Source organism: Aotus nancymaae, unplaced genomic scaffold (genome assembly GCF_030222135.1).
Source record: "Aotus nancymaae isolate 86718 unplaced genomic scaffold, 86718_ANA_hifiasm-v0.15.2.pri h1tg000089l, whole genome shotgun sequence".
NCBI classification, from domain to species: Eukaryota; Metazoa; Chordata; class Mammalia; order Primates; family Aotidae; genus Aotus; species Aotus nancymaae.
Window position 1 is genome coordinate 2,869,237 of NW_026988504.1, and position 20,523 is coordinate 2,889,759.

General features: G+C 49.4%; 1 protein-coding gene and 1 long non-coding RNA gene across 7 annotated transcripts in view; one reads left to right on the plus strand and one right to left on the minus strand.

Annotated features, from left to right (window-relative positions):
- The window catches only part of RNF213 (ring finger protein 213), a 120,557-nt gene that overhangs the window by 10,733 nt on the left and 89,301 nt on the right, over positions 1–20,523 (minus strand). For all 6 annotated transcript variants that reach the window (XM_012452752.2, XM_021666394.2, XM_021666393.2 and 3 more), the window contains 19 exons: positions 19,543–19,697; positions 17,877–18,089; positions 17,382–17,563; positions 16,678–16,798; positions 15,301–15,401; positions 15,006–15,188; positions 13,337–13,506; positions 13,141–13,240; positions 10,870–10,981; positions 10,124–10,337; positions 9,694–9,884; positions 8,128–8,250; positions 6,865–6,975; positions 6,202–6,444; positions 5,811–5,892; positions 4,986–5,020; positions 3,133–3,227; positions 1,884–2,043; positions 1,109–1,289 (listed from right to left, as the gene is read on the minus strand). In XM_012452752.2, coding sequence (XP_012308175.2) covers positions 1,109–1,289; positions 1,884–2,043; positions 3,133–3,227; positions 4,986–5,020; positions 5,811–5,892; positions 6,202–6,444; positions 6,865–6,975; positions 8,128–8,250; positions 9,694–9,884; positions 10,124–10,337; positions 10,870–10,981; positions 13,141–13,240; positions 13,337–13,506; positions 15,006–15,188; positions 15,301–15,401; positions 16,678–16,798; positions 17,382–17,563; positions 17,877–18,089; positions 19,543–19,697 — 2,772 coding nt within the window. The remainder of the gene's footprint in view (positions 1–1,108; positions 1,290–1,883; positions 2,044–3,132; positions 3,228–4,985; positions 5,021–5,810; positions 5,893–6,201; positions 6,445–6,864; positions 6,976–8,127; positions 8,251–9,693; positions 9,885–10,123; positions 10,338–10,869; positions 10,982–13,140; positions 13,241–13,336; positions 13,507–15,005; positions 15,189–15,300; positions 15,402–16,677; positions 16,799–17,381; positions 17,564–17,876; positions 18,090–19,542; positions 19,698–20,523) is intronic.
- Positions 981–19,575, plus strand: LOC105717498 (uncharacterized). Its single transcript, XR_001107537.2, has 5 exons — positions 981–1,451; positions 1,597–1,702; positions 7,826–8,270; positions 8,909–9,327; positions 16,563–19,575. It is a non-coding gene; the product is annotated as an uncharacterized LOC105717498 (long non-coding RNA).

Here is a 20,523-nt window from a genome sequence, read left to right on the forward strand (position 1 = left end):
GCAATAGCTTTCTAAATTAATCTAAGTATTTTGAAATAGTTCTGCTGCTACCATCACCTCAATGATCTTTAAGATAACGTCAATCTCTAAAAATTCCCTCTACCTTACATAACTGTAATCTTAGAACTATTTTGAAAAAAGTCTGAAAGAACAGAACCTAAGCTTCAAAGTCCAGGACTGCCACCCAAGCCTGAGGCAGACCACACAGATGCAGAGTGCTGCAGGAATGGACGGTCCGCCTGCTTCCAGGATTCTGTCATTTCTTCAGTGTGATTGTGGATGTGTGCACCTCATTGAAATCCCACCAGAATAAGAGGCTTAAAATCAAATCAGATTGTTCAAAATAGAAAATAAATATGAATGCCGGTTTCGGGCAAAGAATTATCTGAGGTGGGAGCAGATTTTCTTATCACGGGCAGGACTTTTTATTGCTATTATTATTACTTTAAATAACATTGTCCTCACAATAGTAATTGTGGTTTTTGCAGATTAGCAAATCACTTTTAATTCTGCCACTCACAGATAACCATTTTACTAAGTTGTTCTACAGCCCTTTCTGTATGGATTTAAAATTTTTAAAAATTAGCTCAGTGAATACAATATTTTATAGCCTGCTTTTTTTTTAACATAACTGGACATATAAACATTTAATACATCAGCACACAACTGAGATGTGTTTGGGAAAGCAGGAGCTGCGATGGTGACGTGTCTTTGACACACACTACCACCTATGTGGGCGATACGCACTCCCAGCGTGGTAGGGGATGACCTGCGGGGCTGACTTTGGAACTGAAAAGACTCCCCATATATGCACGCTGAACATTTGTGTGCAGGCGTTCCCGAGTACTGCGGGTCTTAGCCAGGCAGGGGTGAATGGAGAAAACAGAGCAGCTCCTAACATCCTCTGGGCAAGCAATGTGCTTTCTGTTCCCAGCTCCGGGCACTGCCTTCCCTAGACACGGTTTTCTCTGTGTGTTCTCTCGTTCTTTCCAGCCACAGCACGGACAGAGTTTGGACTGGCCACGTGTGGGGTGGTCCAAAGACAGCGAGCCGCTTTCACTGCAGTTGTGCCGCGTGATCCCCGCCCAGCCCCTGCCCCTTTCCTCACTCTTGCCAGAGAGCTGGTTCCCCTCTTGGAGAAGCCCGCGCAGGACGAGGTGGACCACACTGGTGGTCTCATCGGCACTGTGTCTCAGTATCTTGGTCAACTGCTCCAAGTCCTTCAGGATGTGCTGTTGCAGAAAGCCTTGTGGATCCCTCACTGGAGGCTTAATGATGTTCATCAGAGCCTGTGGGGGCAACAGAATATAGTGCTCAGTGGGATCTGGGATCTGGTTTGTAGAAGAGATGGAGAGCCTGGTAGAGGCTGTTGGGAGTGGAGCACCAGCACTGAGGTGGAAGGAGGTCTCTAAGATGAAAGCTGTGGAGTGATCCAAGCCCGATTCAAACAGGTGAGAGGAAGGCGAGGAAGCGGAACAGCTGCTGGCTTTTCTGTTATTAGAGTGAGAGGAAGAATCCTCAGAGCCTGTACTTTTTGCCCTCTTGGTTAGTATTAACTTAGAAGAATGCAGTGTCCTCTCTTTCTTCCTTCCCTAGAGCCACAGCGAAGACACAGGTAAAATAACGAAGATGTCAGCCTCTCTACTCAGATGTGGACCAAAGACACAGAGTTGTTGATCGGAAGTGGATTTTATATCCTCTGGTGAGTACTTCCCCATACCCTCCTATGCCACAGGGGCCGGGGACATGAAGATGTGTAACCTTCATATTACTTTACAGACTAATTATCTTCAAAATGCAGCAGCTAGGACTCCCTGGGAAGAGGGGAAAGCAGGTTCCTCCTAGAGTAACTCAACACATTGTTTGGCAGCACCGGGCTATACCTGGGGACTCTGGGCAGCTCCCAGAAGCAGAGCCAAGTGAGTGAGTAGCCGGATAAGTATGAAGACCAGTGGGGGCAGCTCTCGGTCACACGTCACCACCAGGTCTCTCTGCTGTGGGTTGCCTAGCACGTGGCCGGTCTGTGTTCTGTCGACACAGTTGCTGGAAAGAACAATAGAACACAGGGTAGAGGCTGAGGCCGGCCGCTTGGGCGCACTGCACGTTCTCAGCACTTGGACTGAGGCTCATGGCCGAGAAGACAGCTACGTCCAAAGAACTTCTTGTTCCACTAAGCCCAGGCCATGTTCCTAAGAGTCTCTCGTGACAGACTCGCCTTTCTGGCGGACCAGACCCCACCGCATTCTCAGCGTCAAGTGGCTGCGCTGTGCAGTGTTGACGCCGGTCCCGGGGCAGGGTGTTAGGACACAGGCCTGGACCCATCTTTTCCACTAAAGTCTCTGTCGGGAGAGGAGCGGCTGGGCTAAGAACAGCTAGAGTTTGGGACAGGTGGTATCCCATGGGTGTCCACGTTGTTCTCATTTTCCCAAAGGAAAAACTGAGATCCAAGGTCTGGCAGACGGGAGATACAATGTGGAAGATACTCTCAGTGGCAAAAGAGATTGGAGGACACTGTGATAGTTTCTGGACATAACATGAAAATATGTTAAGCTGTGACTGCAGCGGAACAGTCAGAACGTGAGGACTGTGTGCAGGTCCCACTCACTCTGAAAGGAGCATTTAGAACCGCACTCATCTTGGTGTGGGGTCAGATGTTGATCTGGATTCTGAAGTCTGGCATTTGATAAGACTATGTCTCCTTGATTCTTCTCAAAAAAACAAATGGAGAAAGCTAAGATTGTTAACAAGCAAGATGGCATCTGCTGAGGAGACAAAAGCCCAGGTTTGGGCCCTGCAGACACACGCGTCCCTGTGAACTAGATCATCTGTTTCTGTCTCGCGTATTTCTATAGAGGGTGCACCCAAGGCCCAAAAGGAAGACACCTGTGTTAATATTAACGGGTATTAAAGTGTAGCCTGCTTTGCATTTCAGGGCCCAGTGAGCCAACAACAGGTCAGATACCTCCCTGCTGTGTGACTCGTGGGACTTTGGCATTGCTATTCAGTATGACACAGGTCCAGATGTACTGGAGTAATTAGTACTATCTTGAGTATCACTTTATCAGCTGGAAGAAAAACAGCCTCACACCCCAGGGTTTGAGTACTTAGGAGATACAACCCCGACGCACGTACTTGACCCTTTGAAAGCCGTCCCGAGGTCTGTGGTTAATGCCTCCGATCGGTGCGTGACAGTCAACGCATACGCTCTGTTCCATCGGCCTGCCGCACTAGTGTGAAGACAGAGGGCGCTTAGAACCACTTCTGGAGCCAGGACCATCTTATGTACAAATGCTGTCCTGCAAATGACACCCCCTTATCGCTGGAGGACGTGAGCAGCCTCAGATTGTCTGTTCCGGTGTTTCAGGTGGGTAGAGAACCCATGGGCACAGGGTAGGTACTCACTAATGTTGTACATGGGCAAATTTGAACTTTTTTTAATAAGACAATTTAAGCTTTATTCCCAGGGTGACACTTTACAGGCAAGTACATAAAATTCAGCCTTCCTTTCTCATGTTCAGCATTTTTTCTGTTCTTCCATCTATCACACTGGCCTGTAGCCCTTCATGATCTAATACCAAGAACACTAGAATAGCTTCCAGACTGACTTCCTTATGTCCATTTGGACTTCTTCATATGTTTATCTTGCTCTGTCATCCAGGCTGGAGTGTAGCGGCACCATCCTGGCTCACTGCAGCCTTGACCTCCCCAGGCTCAAGCTATCCTCCCACCTTAGCCTTCCAAGTAGCTGGGACCACACACATGCACCACCATGCCCTGCTGATGCTTTGTGTAGAGACAGGGTTTCAACATGTTTCCCAGGCTGGTCTGAAACTCCTGGGCTCAAGCAATCTGCCTGCCTCAGCCTCCCGAAGTGCTGGGATTACAGGTATAAGCTACCACACCTGGCTTGGACTTTTTTATTTTAAAAACTCCAGTCATACGATCTACTTCCAGAGGCTCATTTTACAAAATCAGATATTGTGCTACTGAATACTGAGAATCACAGCTGATGACAGACAAACCAGTCACAGAATTTCAGAGCTGGGAGCATGCCTGGATAGAATCTATTTCACTCTCTTCATTTCATGGACAAGGAAGTGATTGAAGCTCAGAAAAATGAAATGTATTTATCAGGTTTTCTCCTTCCGTGTCTCTTATATACTGTATTAAATGACATGTATCAGGCTGGGCTCAGTGGCTCATAATCCCAACACTTTGGGAGGCCAAGGCAGGAGGATCACTTGAGCCCAGGAGTTCAGTGTTACAGTGAGCTATGATCACACCACTGCACTCCAGCCTGGGCAAGAGAGCCCGACAGACACTGTCTCAACCAAGTAAGTAAGTAACACTAATAACTAATTACTACCGTGTATCAGCTCAACCCACCAGGCTCTTGCTCAGCAAGTATAGCTACTGTATGGAGGGCTCTGAGCTAGATGCTTGAGAATACAGAGAGGAATAATCAAGTTCTCCCCCGACGGCACACAATCTACAAGTCGCTTCTTCCTGTCCTTTGGCATCTGGACGAACCTTCTCTGTGGGCTAATCATGCAGCCTGTGGTCCAGACCATACCTCGCCATTCTATCAAGACTAGGGCCACTGATCCCATGCCGCTGTGGCTAGAAAGAATGGCTAGCAGCAGTTCCCAACCAGTAGCAATTTTCTTTCCTAGAGCGGCTTTGTCAATGTCTGGCTTTAGCTCTGACACTGGGAGGAGGAGTGCTCCTGGCCTCCAGGGACTCGAGGTCAGGCATATTGCCAGACGTCCCACAGGCTGTCCACAGTGCGGAGGCTGAGAACCCCAAGCTAGAAACCCTTAGCGCCATTGACACCGCCGTGCTCAGAGCACCCAGGGCAGTCCACAGTGAGCCTGTGCTCCCTTGGAAAGCCAAGAGCCTCACTCTCCTCACCCACGATCCTGCTGCTCCTCCCACCCTGGCATGTGTGCCACCCCTCACGCCCTATCTTAAATACCAAGACTCACCTCTCCCACGGAGCAAGGATGGCCATTGGGACAAGCTGTGAAGAGAACAGGACACACATTGGCTAATGAGGTTTCACCAAATCACCCACATTGAAAGGGGAAAGCTAACTCTCTACTCTCTGGCCCTGACCAAAATATTAGAATGGGTGTCCAGGGCACCCACCAGATCTGGAGCTGATCCGTGAAGTGCTGTGACACCTGCCTGAAGCTCAACAGGTGTATGTTGTCAGTGAAAAATGAGTTTAATTGTCCAGAGCACAGAGAAATTGGAAGACAGGCCCGTAGCAGGCGCACTTCTGGAGCAAGGTGGATAGAATTCTAGACCCTTCAGTTCTCTTTGACACTGTTTTATGTCGCGAGCATATTTTATAACGACTTTGAAAACTAGTTTTAAAACATTTACTCAGGCAACAGCAAAAGTTACATGTCAGGGGTTATATTAGTCCGTCTCCCAGTGCTATACTTCACATATTTCAGAAGAGCTATCTTTGTGTCAAAAACTTGTTTTGTGAGGGGCCTGTGAATGCGTCTCTGCTGTGCTCCCCATCCCCTCCGCCTCCCAAAATAGCATATTCCAGAGAACAGAAGTGCATCGCAGAGGGTCTTTTCCACATGACTAAGAAATGAAATGGTTTGGATCATCTAACCAGTGTTGTGCCAGCTCCTTCAAGCCACCCATATTCTGCAGACACCATGGGTAGAAGGCAGGTGATTTGGGACCTTGCACAAACCACGCGGACCCCAAGTTGAACCCAATGCTTCATAGCATCCGGACACCCCGTGAAGCTGAGAGGAGTGTGGGATCATCCAGACCCCAACACTTACTGTACCAGTGGACTCCCTCCAGACCTTTCCATGTCCTAGCTTGAGCCAGCAAGTCTTCAGGCATGGTTGGGAGAAAAGCATTCTGAAAAACAAGAAAACAGAGAGCGCGCTAGATAAGTGAGCATGTGGACGGTGTGGCTGCTCAGCAGGAGGCCTAGAGGAAGAAAGAGAGCAGTGCTTCCCTTTGACTTGACTTCTGAAGCTATCTGTGAAGGAAACAGAACAGCTCCCAGTGAAATAACAAAGGCCAAGTCTGCCACTATCTTGTGTGCTCAAGAATCAAGGAGATAAAGATGCTCAAGAGTGCCCACGGCTGCAGCTCGGTCTCCACAGGGACCAGCTGTCGGCGCCGGTGCTGGTGACGGCCAGTGGAATCGAGGCCTGTTCTTACCGCCATGTCGGCTGGAGAGAAGGCCAGATTCTTTAGGGGTTCCAAGACTTTATTCTGTCCGCACAGAAAGACGACTGCAGCATGAATGGCCATTTCTGTCACTGTGCCCTCAAGGCTGCTGTCACTGGGGCCTGCCCTCAACAATGGCAGCGAATTGTCCACGAGAGATGTTGCAAAGTGCCTGACAGCAGTAGATGAAAGGATCTTGCATTCGCCAATGAACTGCCTCACAGCTTCACGTTGCTGACAGGAAGAAAATGTAACACTAAGATACATCAAAGAATATTGTGTGAATTCAAAGGTCTGCTCTCAGGCATACGCTGACACCAGATATACATCAAATATCAAGGTAAATATGGAGAAATCACCATTTGAAGGGCAATTTTTCAGAGAAGAGAATTTGCATAAACAAACACAGCCTCCACATGCGTAAGCATCAATTCTGATATTTTGTGTGTGAAACATTGTCTTAGGTTCTTTAGTTTTCATTATAATTCTGCAAGCTTTGGGTTAAACAGAAAATAGTTGTTCCATATAACAAGGTCGAAAACCTCCATCCTAGATAAAAAAATTATGGCATGATTTGTGTTAACTTGTATTGTGCTCAATAAAGCCCCTCCAAACACTGAGACTTTGAACCCAGCCTTGAAGGCAGTTACTCACCTCTGGTGTGGGGTGGAGGCTCGCGTTGTGCGATCTGTACAGAACAGCCACCTCTCTAAACAGTGCCAACAGGAAGTGGACTGCCTGCAGGGCTCTGGGGGTCCGGCAGGCCTGCAAAATCAAGGGCATCAAGTGAGAATTTAAAGGTTCAGCAGGTCTTTTTTTTTTTTGAGATGGAGTCTTGCTCTGTTGCCCAGGCTGGAGTAGAGTGGCACAATCTTGGCTCACTGCAACCTCCACCACCCGTGTTCAAGTAGTTCCCTTGCCTCCGCCTCCCAAGTGTGTGTGGTGTGTGCACACACACACGTATACACACACACTTTTTTTTTTAAGTAGAGACAGGGTTTCACTATGTTGGCCAGGCTGGTCTTGAACTGATCTGCCTGCCTAAGGCCTCCCAAAGTGCTGGGATTACAGGCGTGAGATACTGCCCGCCCCCACCCCCAGATCTACCTAAGGGCCAAAGGCCCACATAGTTTGCATGTGAAAAGGCAAGTACCTCAGCCCTGAACCCACCAATCAGGGAAGGAGCCTTTTCTAGGCCTGGACACCTGGGGTCAGGCCCCACATGGGCCATCAACTAGCAAGCAACTTTTGGGCTACAAAGTTCCTAAAATACTCCCAGATTAAACTCAATGCATGTTTAGCAGCCAGCTTAATAGCAGAAGCAACGGAATCACCATCTGTTCTTCTGACTCCTTCACTGGTCTTAGAAACTTCCTGAGCAGAAAGGATTTTCTATTTCCTCTTTTCCTGGCACAGCAACTCAAAAAGGAAGCCAGACCAGACCAATTTAAAGGTTAGATTCTAAAAACATCTTTATATTTTTTAACTTCCCACACTACACCAACGTATGTATTTTTATTAAGCACAAGCATGTCTGTGAATCGCAAATGCATATAGATAGGAATTTTGCTATTAATAGTCGTGTCAGCATCTTTCTTCCACTGTTTTCCCACAGGGTCTCAAAGGAAGCAATGGACAGAAACAAATCAACAGGGGCTGCCGACAGCGTCGGCAGATCAGCAGGACAGCAAATCTGTCAACCTGGCCCAACTGTCATAGCTGCCCTGTTCCAGCCACTGGTTCGCACACCCCGGCCAGGTGCGCCCCGGAGGCCATGGGCGCGGGACTCGCAATACAGTGTCACATGATCAGGGCTTCAGTGGTCCACCACCCTGCATCGCTTGACGTCACCCAGGGAACACGCAGGCCCCAAGGGGTGTCATCTGGCATCAGTGAGAAGCCACAGGCCCACCCTACCTTCAGAGCAGTCTCAGTGCCCAGCGGCTTGCACTCGAGGACAGCTTTGGCCACAGCATCTCGGAGAGCCTTGTATTCATTGCCGTACACTAAGTACCAATCCATCTGGCCTGGGTGGTCCTTCTGCAGCCCCGGGAACACAGGTTAGTTGGGGATGAACGATGGGAGGAGTGTTTTGGGAAGAACTGTCTTACTAGGTACAGGAGCAGGTGATCATTCGAGGTTTAAAGGCAGCCGAGCTGGGATTCCCCCACCTGCCCTAAGGCAGGGCAGTCTGGTGCCTTCCTGGCGGGAGCCCTAAGGCAGGGCAGTCTGGTGCCTTCCTGGCGGGAGCTTCCTCCTCCGTAGAGGAAGAGGTGCGAGAGCAGGAAACGCCTGGCGACAGCAGCGCTGCCCGGGGAGCTGCTTGCTTCCGACATTCCAGGCGTCACACTGCACCATGCCCGAGGCTGGGTGACTCCAGTCAGGTCAACTTAACCCCAGCGGGTGGTCACACAGTGCCAGGTTTTTAGTACCATTTTTGATCCCCAGGACAATAAGAATTTGTTAATTTCTGGGCATCTGGAAAGGACCACTGAGAGGCTTCAAAGCCTCTCTTTTGGGAGTGGGAATGAGTGGTCTCACTCTGTCACCCAGGCTGGAGTGCAGTGGTGCGATCTTGGCTCACTGCAACCTCCGCCTCCTGGGTTCAAGTAGTTCTCCTGCCTCGGCCGCCTAAGTAACTGGGATTACAGGCACCCATCACCATGTCCAGCTACATTATTTTTACTTTTATTTTTAGCAGAGACGAAGTTTCACCATGTTGGCCAGGCTGGTCTCGATGAATTCCTGACCTCAAGTGATCCACCCACCTCGGTCTCCCAAAGTGCTGGGATGACAGGTGTGAGCCCCCACGCCCACCTGGCCTTGAAGCCTCTCATCTATTCTTAGTTCTCACTCTTGCATCTCTCTGCCTGTCAGAGGTAACAAGATTGCACCTTGCAAGGTGAACTACGTTTAATTTGCTGAAAGCAAAGGCCACAAAAATGTTCTGCTTTCCCTGAGTCAAATTCAAGGAGAAGTGATGCCTAACTAAGGAAGCTCTGAGGTGAGGCCTCACCTTGGCCCTACAGCAGCTGCTGTAAACTGATCACCAGCTGGGGCAGATCAGTGGAAGGCGGAGAGAAAGGACCAGACCGACAAGCACATGTTTCTGCTCTGGTGAGGCTGAGGGCGGGCGGAATGCAGGAGCATCGGCACCAGCCGGGGGTGTGGTGTGTGGGTGTGGGGTGTGAGGGCGTAGTGTGAGGGCACGACGTGTGGGGTGTGGAGGTGTGGTTGGTATGGGTTGTGGGTTTGGGGGTGTGGGGTGTAGGTTTGTGTGTGAGGGGCTATGGTGTAGGTATGTGTTGTGGAGGTGTGTGGGTGTACAGGTGTGGGTGTGGTATGGCAGGTGTGGTGTGTGGGGTTTGGGTGGGGGTGTCGGTATAGGGGTGTGGGTGTGATGGGGGTATGTGGGCATGGTGTATGGGAGTGTGGGGGGGTGTGGGGGGTCCATGTTCAAGAGCTGCCGGCCCCACTTCTCACCTGCTGGTCGATGACTTCCTTGGGAAACACCCACTGGCACGGATGGCCCGGCTTGGAGAGGCCCTGCACGAACTCCATGCCCCGCTGGCTGCTGAGCTTCCGCACCAGGTACACCCGGTGCCAGTCGTTCTCGCCGCGGGTACAGAAGTGCTTGACTTGCCGCAGGTAGCACTCCTTCTCCTTCGCCATCTCTGAAAGGCCAACGAGAAAGTGGGTGAGCAGCTCGTGACTTGGGGCATTTATGGAAGGACACAAGGCCAACCAGAGGGCACAGGACCTCCCCACGGGAATTCACAGAAGCACGTCCAGAGGGGAGAGGACGTGGAAAGGCCCAGTAGCAGTCTCTTCGTAGAACCAGTTCCCACACTCCCGGAATTTCTAAATAACGGAGTCTTTCAGCCCAAAGTAAAGCAAGGTGGAGAAGACTCGCCTGGGCCTCCCTGGGGCTCCGAGAGGAAATCCGCAGCCCTGTTGAGGCAGAGGCGGATCCGGGCCACCTCCTGCAGGTATTCCACTGAGGCCTCGTGGGCAGGCTCTCGGCCACGTCGCACTGGAGAATATGTCTTAAGGAAAACACCTTCCTCTCTCAGGTGGTTCAGTTCATCGTTTCTGGAGCAAACACTGGTCTTCTCATGTATTGAATCCTGAGGAACAAGGAACAAGAAAGAAAAGGATATTATTCTTTTAAATATGGAAGCCCCAAGCTTCTAAAATTGCCAGTGTGACTGTGGAGAATGAAGGAAGGATAAAAAATACTATTGCAGGTTTCAGTATAAATTTCTTGACTCATGGAAACCTAATACTCCTTTTTATTTTAAGGGCAAGAAGGAGGGGAAAAAGTGAACCTATGAGTAAAAAGTTTTATATAATCTAATTTATGTACTTTATGATAAAGATAATAAAAAGTATTCACAATGTCTGCACCCAATGATAACCACTGTTAACTTTGGTGGTATATTCATTCTTCTAGGCTGTTCTTTGTATGCATCTGCACATAAATGCCAGTGTATACACTGCTGAAGGTAGAAGCAATCTCTTTGAAACCTTTCTTTTTTATATATAATTTATAATTAACAGAGCATTTGCTAATTATACTGACTAAAATTATTCTGTACATTTTAAACCATGTGGTTCGGATAGTTTGCAAAAGAAATTCCGGGAAGAGGGTTCGCTTACCTCCAGGCAGTTGATAAACAGCATGTACAGTTCAGTTTTATCTTCAATGATGAATGCTTTCTTTTTTAACAGGGTCAAGTAGTCCTGAATATAATCTTTTACATCATCGAAGCTGTGGGAAGAGAAATATTATTCCTGGCTCTCTCAGATCTGGAGATGTATCTTACTAAAAAAAGGTCATCTATCCTGTCTGTGTGTCTGTATATAAACATACACATATATGTAGTTGCTAACATTTCAGGGAAAACACTGTAGCATCATACTGGGAATAGAAACTGTTTTAGAGCAGCTGTTCTCAAAATTTTTGGTTTCAGGACCCTTTTATAGTCTTAAAAATTATTGAGAACCCCAAAGAGCTTTTCTTTAATGTGGGTTATATTATCAATATTTATGATAGGAATTATGAGACATTAAAAACAAAAGATTTCATTTAAAATAACAGTAAAGCTATTACATGATAAATAACATTTAAAAAAACTCTTTTCCAAAACATGAATCGGTGAGAAGAAGGGCTTGGTCTCCCATTCCTGTTCTCACGCTGGGGCCTGGCTCCTGCAAGTCTGCTGCCTGCCTGCCCTGCCTCTGCTCCCCATCAGCTGCGCCATGTGAAGAACATGAAGAAAACCTGTCCTCACACACTTGGAGCAGCAAGGAACGTTTCACAGTTTTTGCAGATCATTGTGGATATCATTCCTTAATACTGTGCCAACAGTGACAAATGATCATGTCTAAAGGTTAGTTGCAATGTGGAACCTGAAGCCGTATCAATGCATTTTTTCATAGTCAATTATGTTAAAAGTTCTGCCAGATACTTGATTATTTTTTTGAGATGGAGTCTTGCTTTGTCACCCAGGCTGGAGTGCAGTGGCACGATCTTGGCTCATTGCAGCCTCTGCCTCCCAGGTTCAAGCAATTCTCCTGCCTCAGCCTCCCAACTAGCTGGGATTACAGGCGCCCGCCACCACCATGCCTGGCTAATTTTTATATTTTTAGTAGAGATGGGGTTTCACCTCGTTGGCCAGGCTGGTCTCGGACTTCTGACCTCAGGTGATCCACCCGCCTCAGCTTCCCAAAGTGCTGGGGTTACAGGTGTGAGCCACCGTGCCCGGCCTGCCTGTACTTTAAATGTTTTTCTTTTTTGACCCACACATGATTTTGTGACATCAGGCGTTGGTCATTTGGAAGATATCGGTTCACTGGGCTATGCAGGTCTTGCAAAATTCGACACATTTTGATTCTACATTTTTAGAAACCAGCCACATTCGTTAATATCACCACAGATCGCCTCCAAGTGTCTTTAAGTAAACACCGTCAGCTGTTTGGATGAGGCCAGCTGGCTCTGCGGGTTTCCAGGAGGGGCCTGCCCAGCCCTGGAGAACTCGCATGCATCCGCCAGCCCAGAAACACAGCGGCTGCTAACTCAGGACTTGTCACGAGTGATGTCCTACGAGGTGAGTGTCACCTCTGGTGTGCAGTGGGAGTGTGTTCTGTGTGCTTCCCGTTTCCACAAAACATTAAAAAGTCAAATCCTCAAGAGTCAAGATTTAGTAAAAATGAAACTGGCATGAAAAAATACCACCTAAGCACGGTGGTGAAGACAGTTTGCGACTGCAGCGCTGTTCGTGCAAGGGGCCGCGGCTTGGCCCACCACTGCTTCTGTAACGTCATCCTAAGTGTCACCATGCTAAAAATAAAGGCAAATTCATCTGAGTATTCTAATTTTTAAAATAGTTTTGACCTCAGAGACCTACCTCACACCCAAGGGTCCACACCAACACTCTGAGAACTGCAATATTAGAGCAATACAAGTACCACCAGGGACACTATTCTTGGATGTCAGCAGCCTTTCACAAGGAAATACACAGAGCCCATGTTGGGGGGAGTATCGTTAGGAGACACGGAGGACATTCGGGGTGAGCAGGAGTCTAAGCTACCATCCTAAAAACCACAGGACGAGGCCGCTGTGGAACCAGGCCAGCACCACAGATGCCTGCCTCCCGAGTTCCGTGACCTTCACACCACCACCATCCCCTCATGGCACTGTTTGCTTCTGGCTAGATGTGTGCTTGTGGGTGTACTAAACTCGTGCCTAACGTGAAAACGTCAGAATGCCTAACCCGTACAGATAACCAGGTCATCTGTCACCAGAAAAGCTCCCCCAGATTATGTACCAGCTACTAGTCATGACGAGAAGACTCAGTAACAAAGAGCCGCGATGAAGAGCAAAGGCCGGGGCTTTCTAGAAGCAAGTCTCCATGTTGTTGCTCTTACCTGTATTTGAGAAGCAGCTTCAGTATCACCGAGCGGATGACAGGAGTCTTATCCACCACGTCATTAAATGGAGAGAGGGATTTGGTGTGTTCGCGGTGTCCTTAAACCAGAAACAGAAAGGCAGCTGGTTGTGTGAGGCGTGCAGGAGCAAGATGCAGAAATAAGCTTCCAGGTTAACGGGAAGAAAGCGACCTACTCTGGGGGGCATCTCTTAAGAGCTCCTTTTGGACAAACAGCAGAGAGAGCAGGCTGTGGATCACTTCCTTCTCAGGTGGGGCATTGTCCTTGAAGCACATGGTGGACACCAGGTCTACGAAGAAGCTGTTGCACATCTGCCGGAGGCGGGCATGCTTTTCAATGGCTTCCCTTAGGACACAAGGAGCACGAATCAGAAGACCGGGGGATGGTGTTTGGAGATTTGGACAGCAATTCACTTTTTTTTTTTTTTTTTTTTTTGACAGAGTTTGGCTCTTGTTGCCCAGGCTGGAGTACAGTGGTGCAATCACGGCTCGGTGCAATCATGGCTCACTGCAACGTCCACCTCCCGGGCTCAAGTGATTCCCCTGCCTCAGCCTCCCCAATAGCTGAGATTACAGGCACCTGCCACCATGCCCAGCTAATTTCATACTTTTTTTTTTTTTTTTTTTTTTTGAGACGGAGTTTCGCTCTTGTTACCCAGGCTGGAGTGCAATGGCGTGATCTCTGCTCACCGCAACCTCCGCCTCCTGGGTTCAGGCAATTCTCCTGCCTCAGCCTCCTGAGTAGCTGGGATTACAGGCACGCGCCACCATGCCCAGCTAATTTTTTGTATTTTTAGTAGAGACGGGGTTTCACCATGTTGGCCAGGCTGGTTTCGAACTCCTGACCTCAGGTGATCCACCCGCATCGGCCTCCCAAAGTGCTAAGATTACAGGCGTGAGCCACTGCACCGAGCCCTGCCTTTCACTGTTAAAGATTCAAATCATTCCTCTCATCCATTAGAGCTAGTCTTCAAAACAACAGATGACATTTAGACGCCTCTCTTTCTAGAAACACTTTGATCATTTGCACCAGCCAACAACACCCTTCAGTATCCCGAAGTATGTCAAAGAACCTATCTGCTGGGGTTGCCTGGTGCTCCACTTTTAGGAGGCCTGAGAAGGAAGGGAAGGGGAAGGAAGGAAAACCAACCCCTCACAGAGTAGGGCTGAGGCCCGCTGAGCCCAGAGAGCTAGAGCTGCTTTTAACCACCTCTGAAAAGCTAGACAAGAAGTGGGCTGGTCCTCAGGCCAGAGACTGTGAATGATGTTGATGCATTAAGACCAGTGGTGTTTGCCAGGCACTTTGGGAGGCCGAGGGCAGGTAGATCACCTGAGGTCAGGAGTTCGAGACCAGCCTGGCCAACGTCGTGAAACCCCTTCTCTAATAAAAATACAAGAAAATTAGCTGGGTATTGCTGCCTGTAATCCCAGCTACTTGGGAGGCTGAGACGGGAGAATTGCTCGAACCCAGGAGGCAAAGGTTGTAGTGAGCCGAGATCGTGCCACTGTACTCCAGCCTGAGCAACAGAGTTGAGACTCTTACCTCAAAAAAAAGACCAGTGGCGTCTATGTTCCTTGGGCCTCTGGTGAGGATCTTTGTTGTGATGACTTTCTGGCTTATTTCCTCTGAATTTGCTCTCTCTCAAATCTATGTGTATGTCTTGCGGGGAGAATAATCTTGAGATACCAGATATTTAGGAAAGTATATAAGTGGTGTCTGTTATGATAGTTCTCTGAAATCAAGTTTTCTACCAAACGAAGGTTAATAGAGTTTATATTTCTGAATATTGTGTTTGGCAAACAAGGAAAAAAACAGATGCTTTCGCGAAAGAAAGGGTGTTTTACCTGTGCTCTTGGGAAACAGTTGGAGAGAATTTGTCTGGCAGGGCGGTTAAACAGAAGGGGCATATCATCTGCCCCGACACCAGCCAGGCTTCTAGGCAGCGCAGGCAGTACACGTGGTCGCAGGGCAGACAGACGGGGTCCTGTGCGTCTCCCAGGCAGATGGGGCATGGCTGGACCCCAAACCTAGAATCCAAGAAGGGTGATGAGTTCTGAAGCAGAGAAACTGGCCGGAAGAAGTGAAAACCAGGAAAGATTCAGCATTCCCACCTTCACAGATCCAAACCTAAGGTCTCACCTGCTGAAGGTCTTGCTGGCTGTCTCCTTACATTCACAGAGAGTGCTCATCACGGCCTCAAAAGGCCTGTGGGTCTTGATGTCAGAGTTCTCTCGAAGACGCTGAAGAAAGGCGGTGACAGGAATCATTAACGGTAGGGAGGGCTGAGGGCGGCGGAGGGGACCCGTGTGCACAGTCAGGGCCGTGATGCATGTGTGCGAGGTGGGAGGCCTTCGCAGTCCTTTGTTTAGCAGTTTAAAGGCTCTTTTAGCGATTATTGCTTGTCACATGACTAAATTCTCAAGTTACGGTTTCCCCTCTCCTTTTTCCTTCAAGTTCTCCTCCCCTCCCACTCCTAGGAGATGATAGTTCAGACTTTCAATAATAATGAGCATCTGGAGATCCCCTACCAAGCTTTAAGAAATCTCAGCGTTTTCAGAATATTTGCTTTAAATCATTAAAATTCTTTTAGCCCCCCTAAGCAGCTGGGATAGATCATTTTTTAGAGAAAACATTATACATAGTTAGAATTTCTACACCCCTTTCTGATCAGATTTCCCTGCCTCCCCTCCCCGAAAAGGACCACATTTTTAAATTTCTACTTTTAGGACAGCTGTAAGCATGTATCAACATGGGATTGTTTTGAATGTTTTAAAACTTTTTATCAATGATATCACACTATATACAGGCTTCTGCAGCTCATTTTCTTCATGACACATTAGGTCCAGATAGCTGCTGTTAGGTGCTGTGTTGTACCTGTCTGCTGGGTAATGGGCATTTAGATTTTTTGCAGTTCCTAACAGTCCTGTATCCAGCATTCTTGCATATGTGTGCTTGAGAGCAAATGGGAAGTTTCTCTGTGACATAGATGCATCACTGTAGGGTCGCAGGCTTTGCTGTGCAGGGCACCGTCCCACATTAGCAGCTTTATGAAGGGTATTGAGCGACAGGCATGTGGCTTCCTGTTCCCTTGGTTCTGCTGACAGCACTGTTTTGAAGGCCCCAACCCCAGTGGCATTCTCTGACATCCCTGTCTCAATGACCGTGGCAACGGTAACAGCTCCCACGGACGGCCAGGCTAGTGGTCTGTTCTGGACTCACTCCAACAGGCCAGGCCACCCCTCCCGGGGGTTTCACAAGGATATTCCCTGCATCAGTCCCTTTCTGCACACAGTTCCTGGAATAGTTTCTAAATGATACACCCTGACTTAGCAGAGGGTAGATAATTAAACATGGAAAAGGTAATGGCCTAGTGATAAAATCACTTTCCTTCCCACTTCCAGACAAAACGGTCAAAGCCAAAAAAGCGGCCGGCAGCTGCGGATCAGTGTCAGCGCTGTTCTTCCTTCTGGAAAAGTGGGGAGCCAGGCATGTGCTGAGGCCAGCCCAGGTACTCACCTTGTCTAGTAAGAGGACGTGCTCGGTCACCAGCCTGCATAACTCGGGGACCTGGCTCTCAATTCCCAGGAGCACGTGCTCCACAAAGAGCGCAGTGGAGAAAATCCGACTCCAGTGGACTCTGTCGAAAGAGGGCGCCACGCACTCAGCTCCCACGAAGGAGCCCAGGGTACAACGAGGGTGCCACACACTCAGCTCCCACAAAGGAGCCCAGGGTACAACGAGGGCGCCACTCAGCTCCCAGCAAGGAACCCAGGGTACAATGAGGATGCCACTCAAGCTCCCACGAAGGAGCCCAGGGTACAACGAGGGTGCCACACACTCAGCTCCCACAAAGGAGCCCAGGGTACAACGAGGGTGCCACACACTCAGCTCCCACGAAGGAGCCCAGGGTACAACGAGGGTGCCACACACTCAGCTCCCACAAAGGAGCCCAGGGTACAACGAGGGCGCCACTCAGCTCCCAGCAAGGAGCCCAGGGTACAACGAGGGCGCCACTCAGCTCCCAGCAAGGAACCCAGGGTACAATGAGGATGCCACTCAAGCTCCCACGAAGGAGCCCAGGGTACAATGAGGATGCCACTCAAGCTCCCACGAAGGAGCCCAGGGTACAATGAGGATGCCACTCACTCAGCCTGGCACTGGGCAGGCTCCTGGTGAGTTCGTGCTGGATGAAGCGGTGGGGGAGGGCATCTGGCTCTCACCTGACTTCCCTGATGACAGCCTGGGCCAGGGTCCCGCTGCCTTGCATGTGCCCATCGGAGCAGATGAGTTCCAGCGGCATGGAAAGATTCTTCACTAGCTGTAGCCACGCCTGGGGACTGGGCTTCAGGGTGTCTCTCGTCAGCATCTCTGTGCAGGCCATTGCGGCAAACGCGTCCAGGGTCTGGGGAGATGGACAGCAGGGCATAGCTGAGCAGTGCCCCCACCCACTGCCCCTGGCCCCCGTTTTCCTTGTGCCAGAGGCCCTGGCTGTTAGCCGCATGGATACTTGTGTCCCAGGCTTGCAACCTGATCTTTCACTGTCTAGGGTATGGGAAGTGTCAGCAAGCTGTGTTCTTAACATCTCCGAGTTAAGCTGAGGTATGTGCCTCGTGAAGAACTCTTCCACCTGGAACACAGCCCCAACGCTTTCCCCTCCCAGAGTGGAGTTGGAAGCGCCCCAACGCTGGCTCAAAGCAGGTGGAGGAGGGCCATACCATCTCACGTCCAGCCAGCTCGTGGTTTCGAGAGGCTTTCATCAGGCTGCGGAGAATCTGGGGATAGATGGTCAGGATTCTGGAGAAGTTCTGCAGCCGGCTTCTGAAACGCTGGTAGGCCAGGTGCACCCATGGCAGGGAAACCTCTTCCTCAGGCACTTCTAACGCCACTTTTAGTTCACGGACGCAGGACCACAGAGCCATCTGCAGAAACTGGGATTCAAACAAGCTTTTAGAATCTATTTTTAAATGACAAAAATGGTATGTTTTCCCCGTGGAAAATGAGAACTATTGGGAAACCGTAAAAGCGGAAATTACAACTCCTGTGTGCTGTTACTGTCCCGGCTTGCGCCCGTCCAGTTTTACCTCCTCCTCCCTCACCTCACATTAGGGCCACCGTGTCTTCTTTACGTGGTGGACTTTCCCTATTACTGAGTACACTTGTATACTTGAAAAACATTGTCTGAACAGCTGCTTGATAACGCATCACGTGGCCATACTTTAACTTGCCCATCCTGTATTTCTGGACAACTATTTACTTTTAGAAGCAGAGCTGAAAACAACATCCCTGTGAACGAAGCGTTTGTCCACATCAGGGCAGAGTCAGCACTGCAGATCGAACGAGGCACTCAGCTGCTCTGCCGGGTGGCCCTGCAGGGTGCCTGCTGTTCACACCACCGTCAGCCGTGTGGCCTGGCCCTTTCTTTGCAGCACTGGCAGCTGTCCTTTTTAAAAATCAGCTTTGCAGGCCAGGTGTGGCAGCTCACGCCTGTAATCCCAACACTCTGGGAGGCTGAGGCAGGCGGATCACTTGAGGTCAGGAGTTCGAGACCAGCCTGGCCAACATGGTGAAACCCCGTCTCTACTAAAAATACAAAATGGGCACCTGCAATCCCAGCCACTGGGGAGGCTGAGACAGACAGGAGAACTGCTTGAACCCAGGAGGTGGAGGTTGCGGTGAGCTGAGATGGCGCTACCGCACTCCAGCCTGGGCGACAAAGAGTGAAACTCTTGTCTCAAAAAAAAATCAGCTTTGCAAAATAAATTCGTAAATACGATGTCTAAAAACTGTTGTGTTGATTTGCTATTAATAGTAAAGCTAAGAAATTGTTCATATGTTTTCTGGATGCTGATATGATTATTCTGTTAATTGTTTTATAACGTTTCCTCATTTTTCAAAACTTAGGGTATTATTGATTCCTAAGAATCCTTAATTCACCTCTGGCCACACTGCTGTAAGGACGTTCTCACATTTGTCACTTTCCTTTTTTGTGTACTGAAGTTTAACATTGTTAGGTAGTCAAACGTATTTCTATTGAATTTCACGTATTCTTACCCTGTAGGGTTAGTTACATATTTACCTCTAATTTTTTTCAATAGACACTTAACATTTAAAAAGAAAGTATTTCTGGGAAATTGGAGGTCTTCTCATGTTCACGGAAATCTCCGCGTTTCCGGAGCCCCTGGGCGGTGGGCTGAGGGTGGAGCACGGAGCTCTGAGAGGAGACTGAGTGGCCCTTCCCCCACCAGCACCCTTCGCAGACCACGTTCTGTTCCCAGACCTCACAGCACCAGCTCCAGGTGGCTGAAGAAACGTCCCTGTGTTTCCTCCAGGCCCAGTATGCAAGCTCTACGCCTGACCCTTAGCCAGCAGCTAATCACCCACCTTTAATTCCTCCCACGTTGACACGCGCATGGTCAAGAGGATGAAGTCCTTGGAGTAACACTGAAGAAGTTCCTGCTGCTGTTCTCCACGAAGCTGGGCAAGAAACCTGCCCAGAGGAGTCTGCTGAAAGATTTCCACGAACCTCTTTGGCAGTCCTGCAGAGGAAACCAAGGAGCGGCCTGGAGTGCGTCTAAGTCATGACGCTCCCCTGCATCCAGGAGGCTCCGTTTCCCTGAGGGGGGTTCTGGAGGGAAGAGGAACAGGGGATGCCTTGTTGAATGGGAGCTCATAGACAAAGGGGCACCAGCTGCCTGATTTTGTGGGGAATTGAAGGAACAGTCACTGTCTAGACACTTAGGGTATTTTTTTCTTTTTTCTCTTTTGAGATGGAGTCTCAATCTGTCACCCAGGGTGGAGTGCAGTGGCGTGATCTTGGCTAACTGCAACCTCCGCCTCCAGGATTTGAGTGATTTTCCTGCCTCAGCCTCCCAAGTCACTAGGATTACAGGCATGCATCACCACACCTGGCTAATTTTTGTATTTTTAGTAGAGATGGGCTTTCACCATATTGGTCAGGCTTGTCTCAAACTCCTGACCTCAGGTGTTCTGCCTGCCTCGGCTTCCCAAAGTGCTGGGATTATAGGTGTGAACCACTGTGCCCAGCCCAGGATATTTTTCCAGTGGAATAAAAGGAAAGCGGAAGCAGTGTCAGATTTAGGTCAGAAACAGCCAAGCTGGCCCCAGAGAGAAAACCCTGAGATGAGACTGAGCTATACGTGGCATGGCTGTAAGTCACGGCATGCATCAGGAACCCCCGGGGCTGAGTCAGCCAGGAACGAGTGGGCTGCTTCTCAGGGCCTGGGGTCACAGACTACACAAGCCAGAAAGATCTGGCTTCTAGAGGGCAGGTGCGGCCCCCAATTCGCATGACGTCATAGAAAAGCAGGGTCAGTCAGGGTATTGCCTGAGAAGGGACCATGC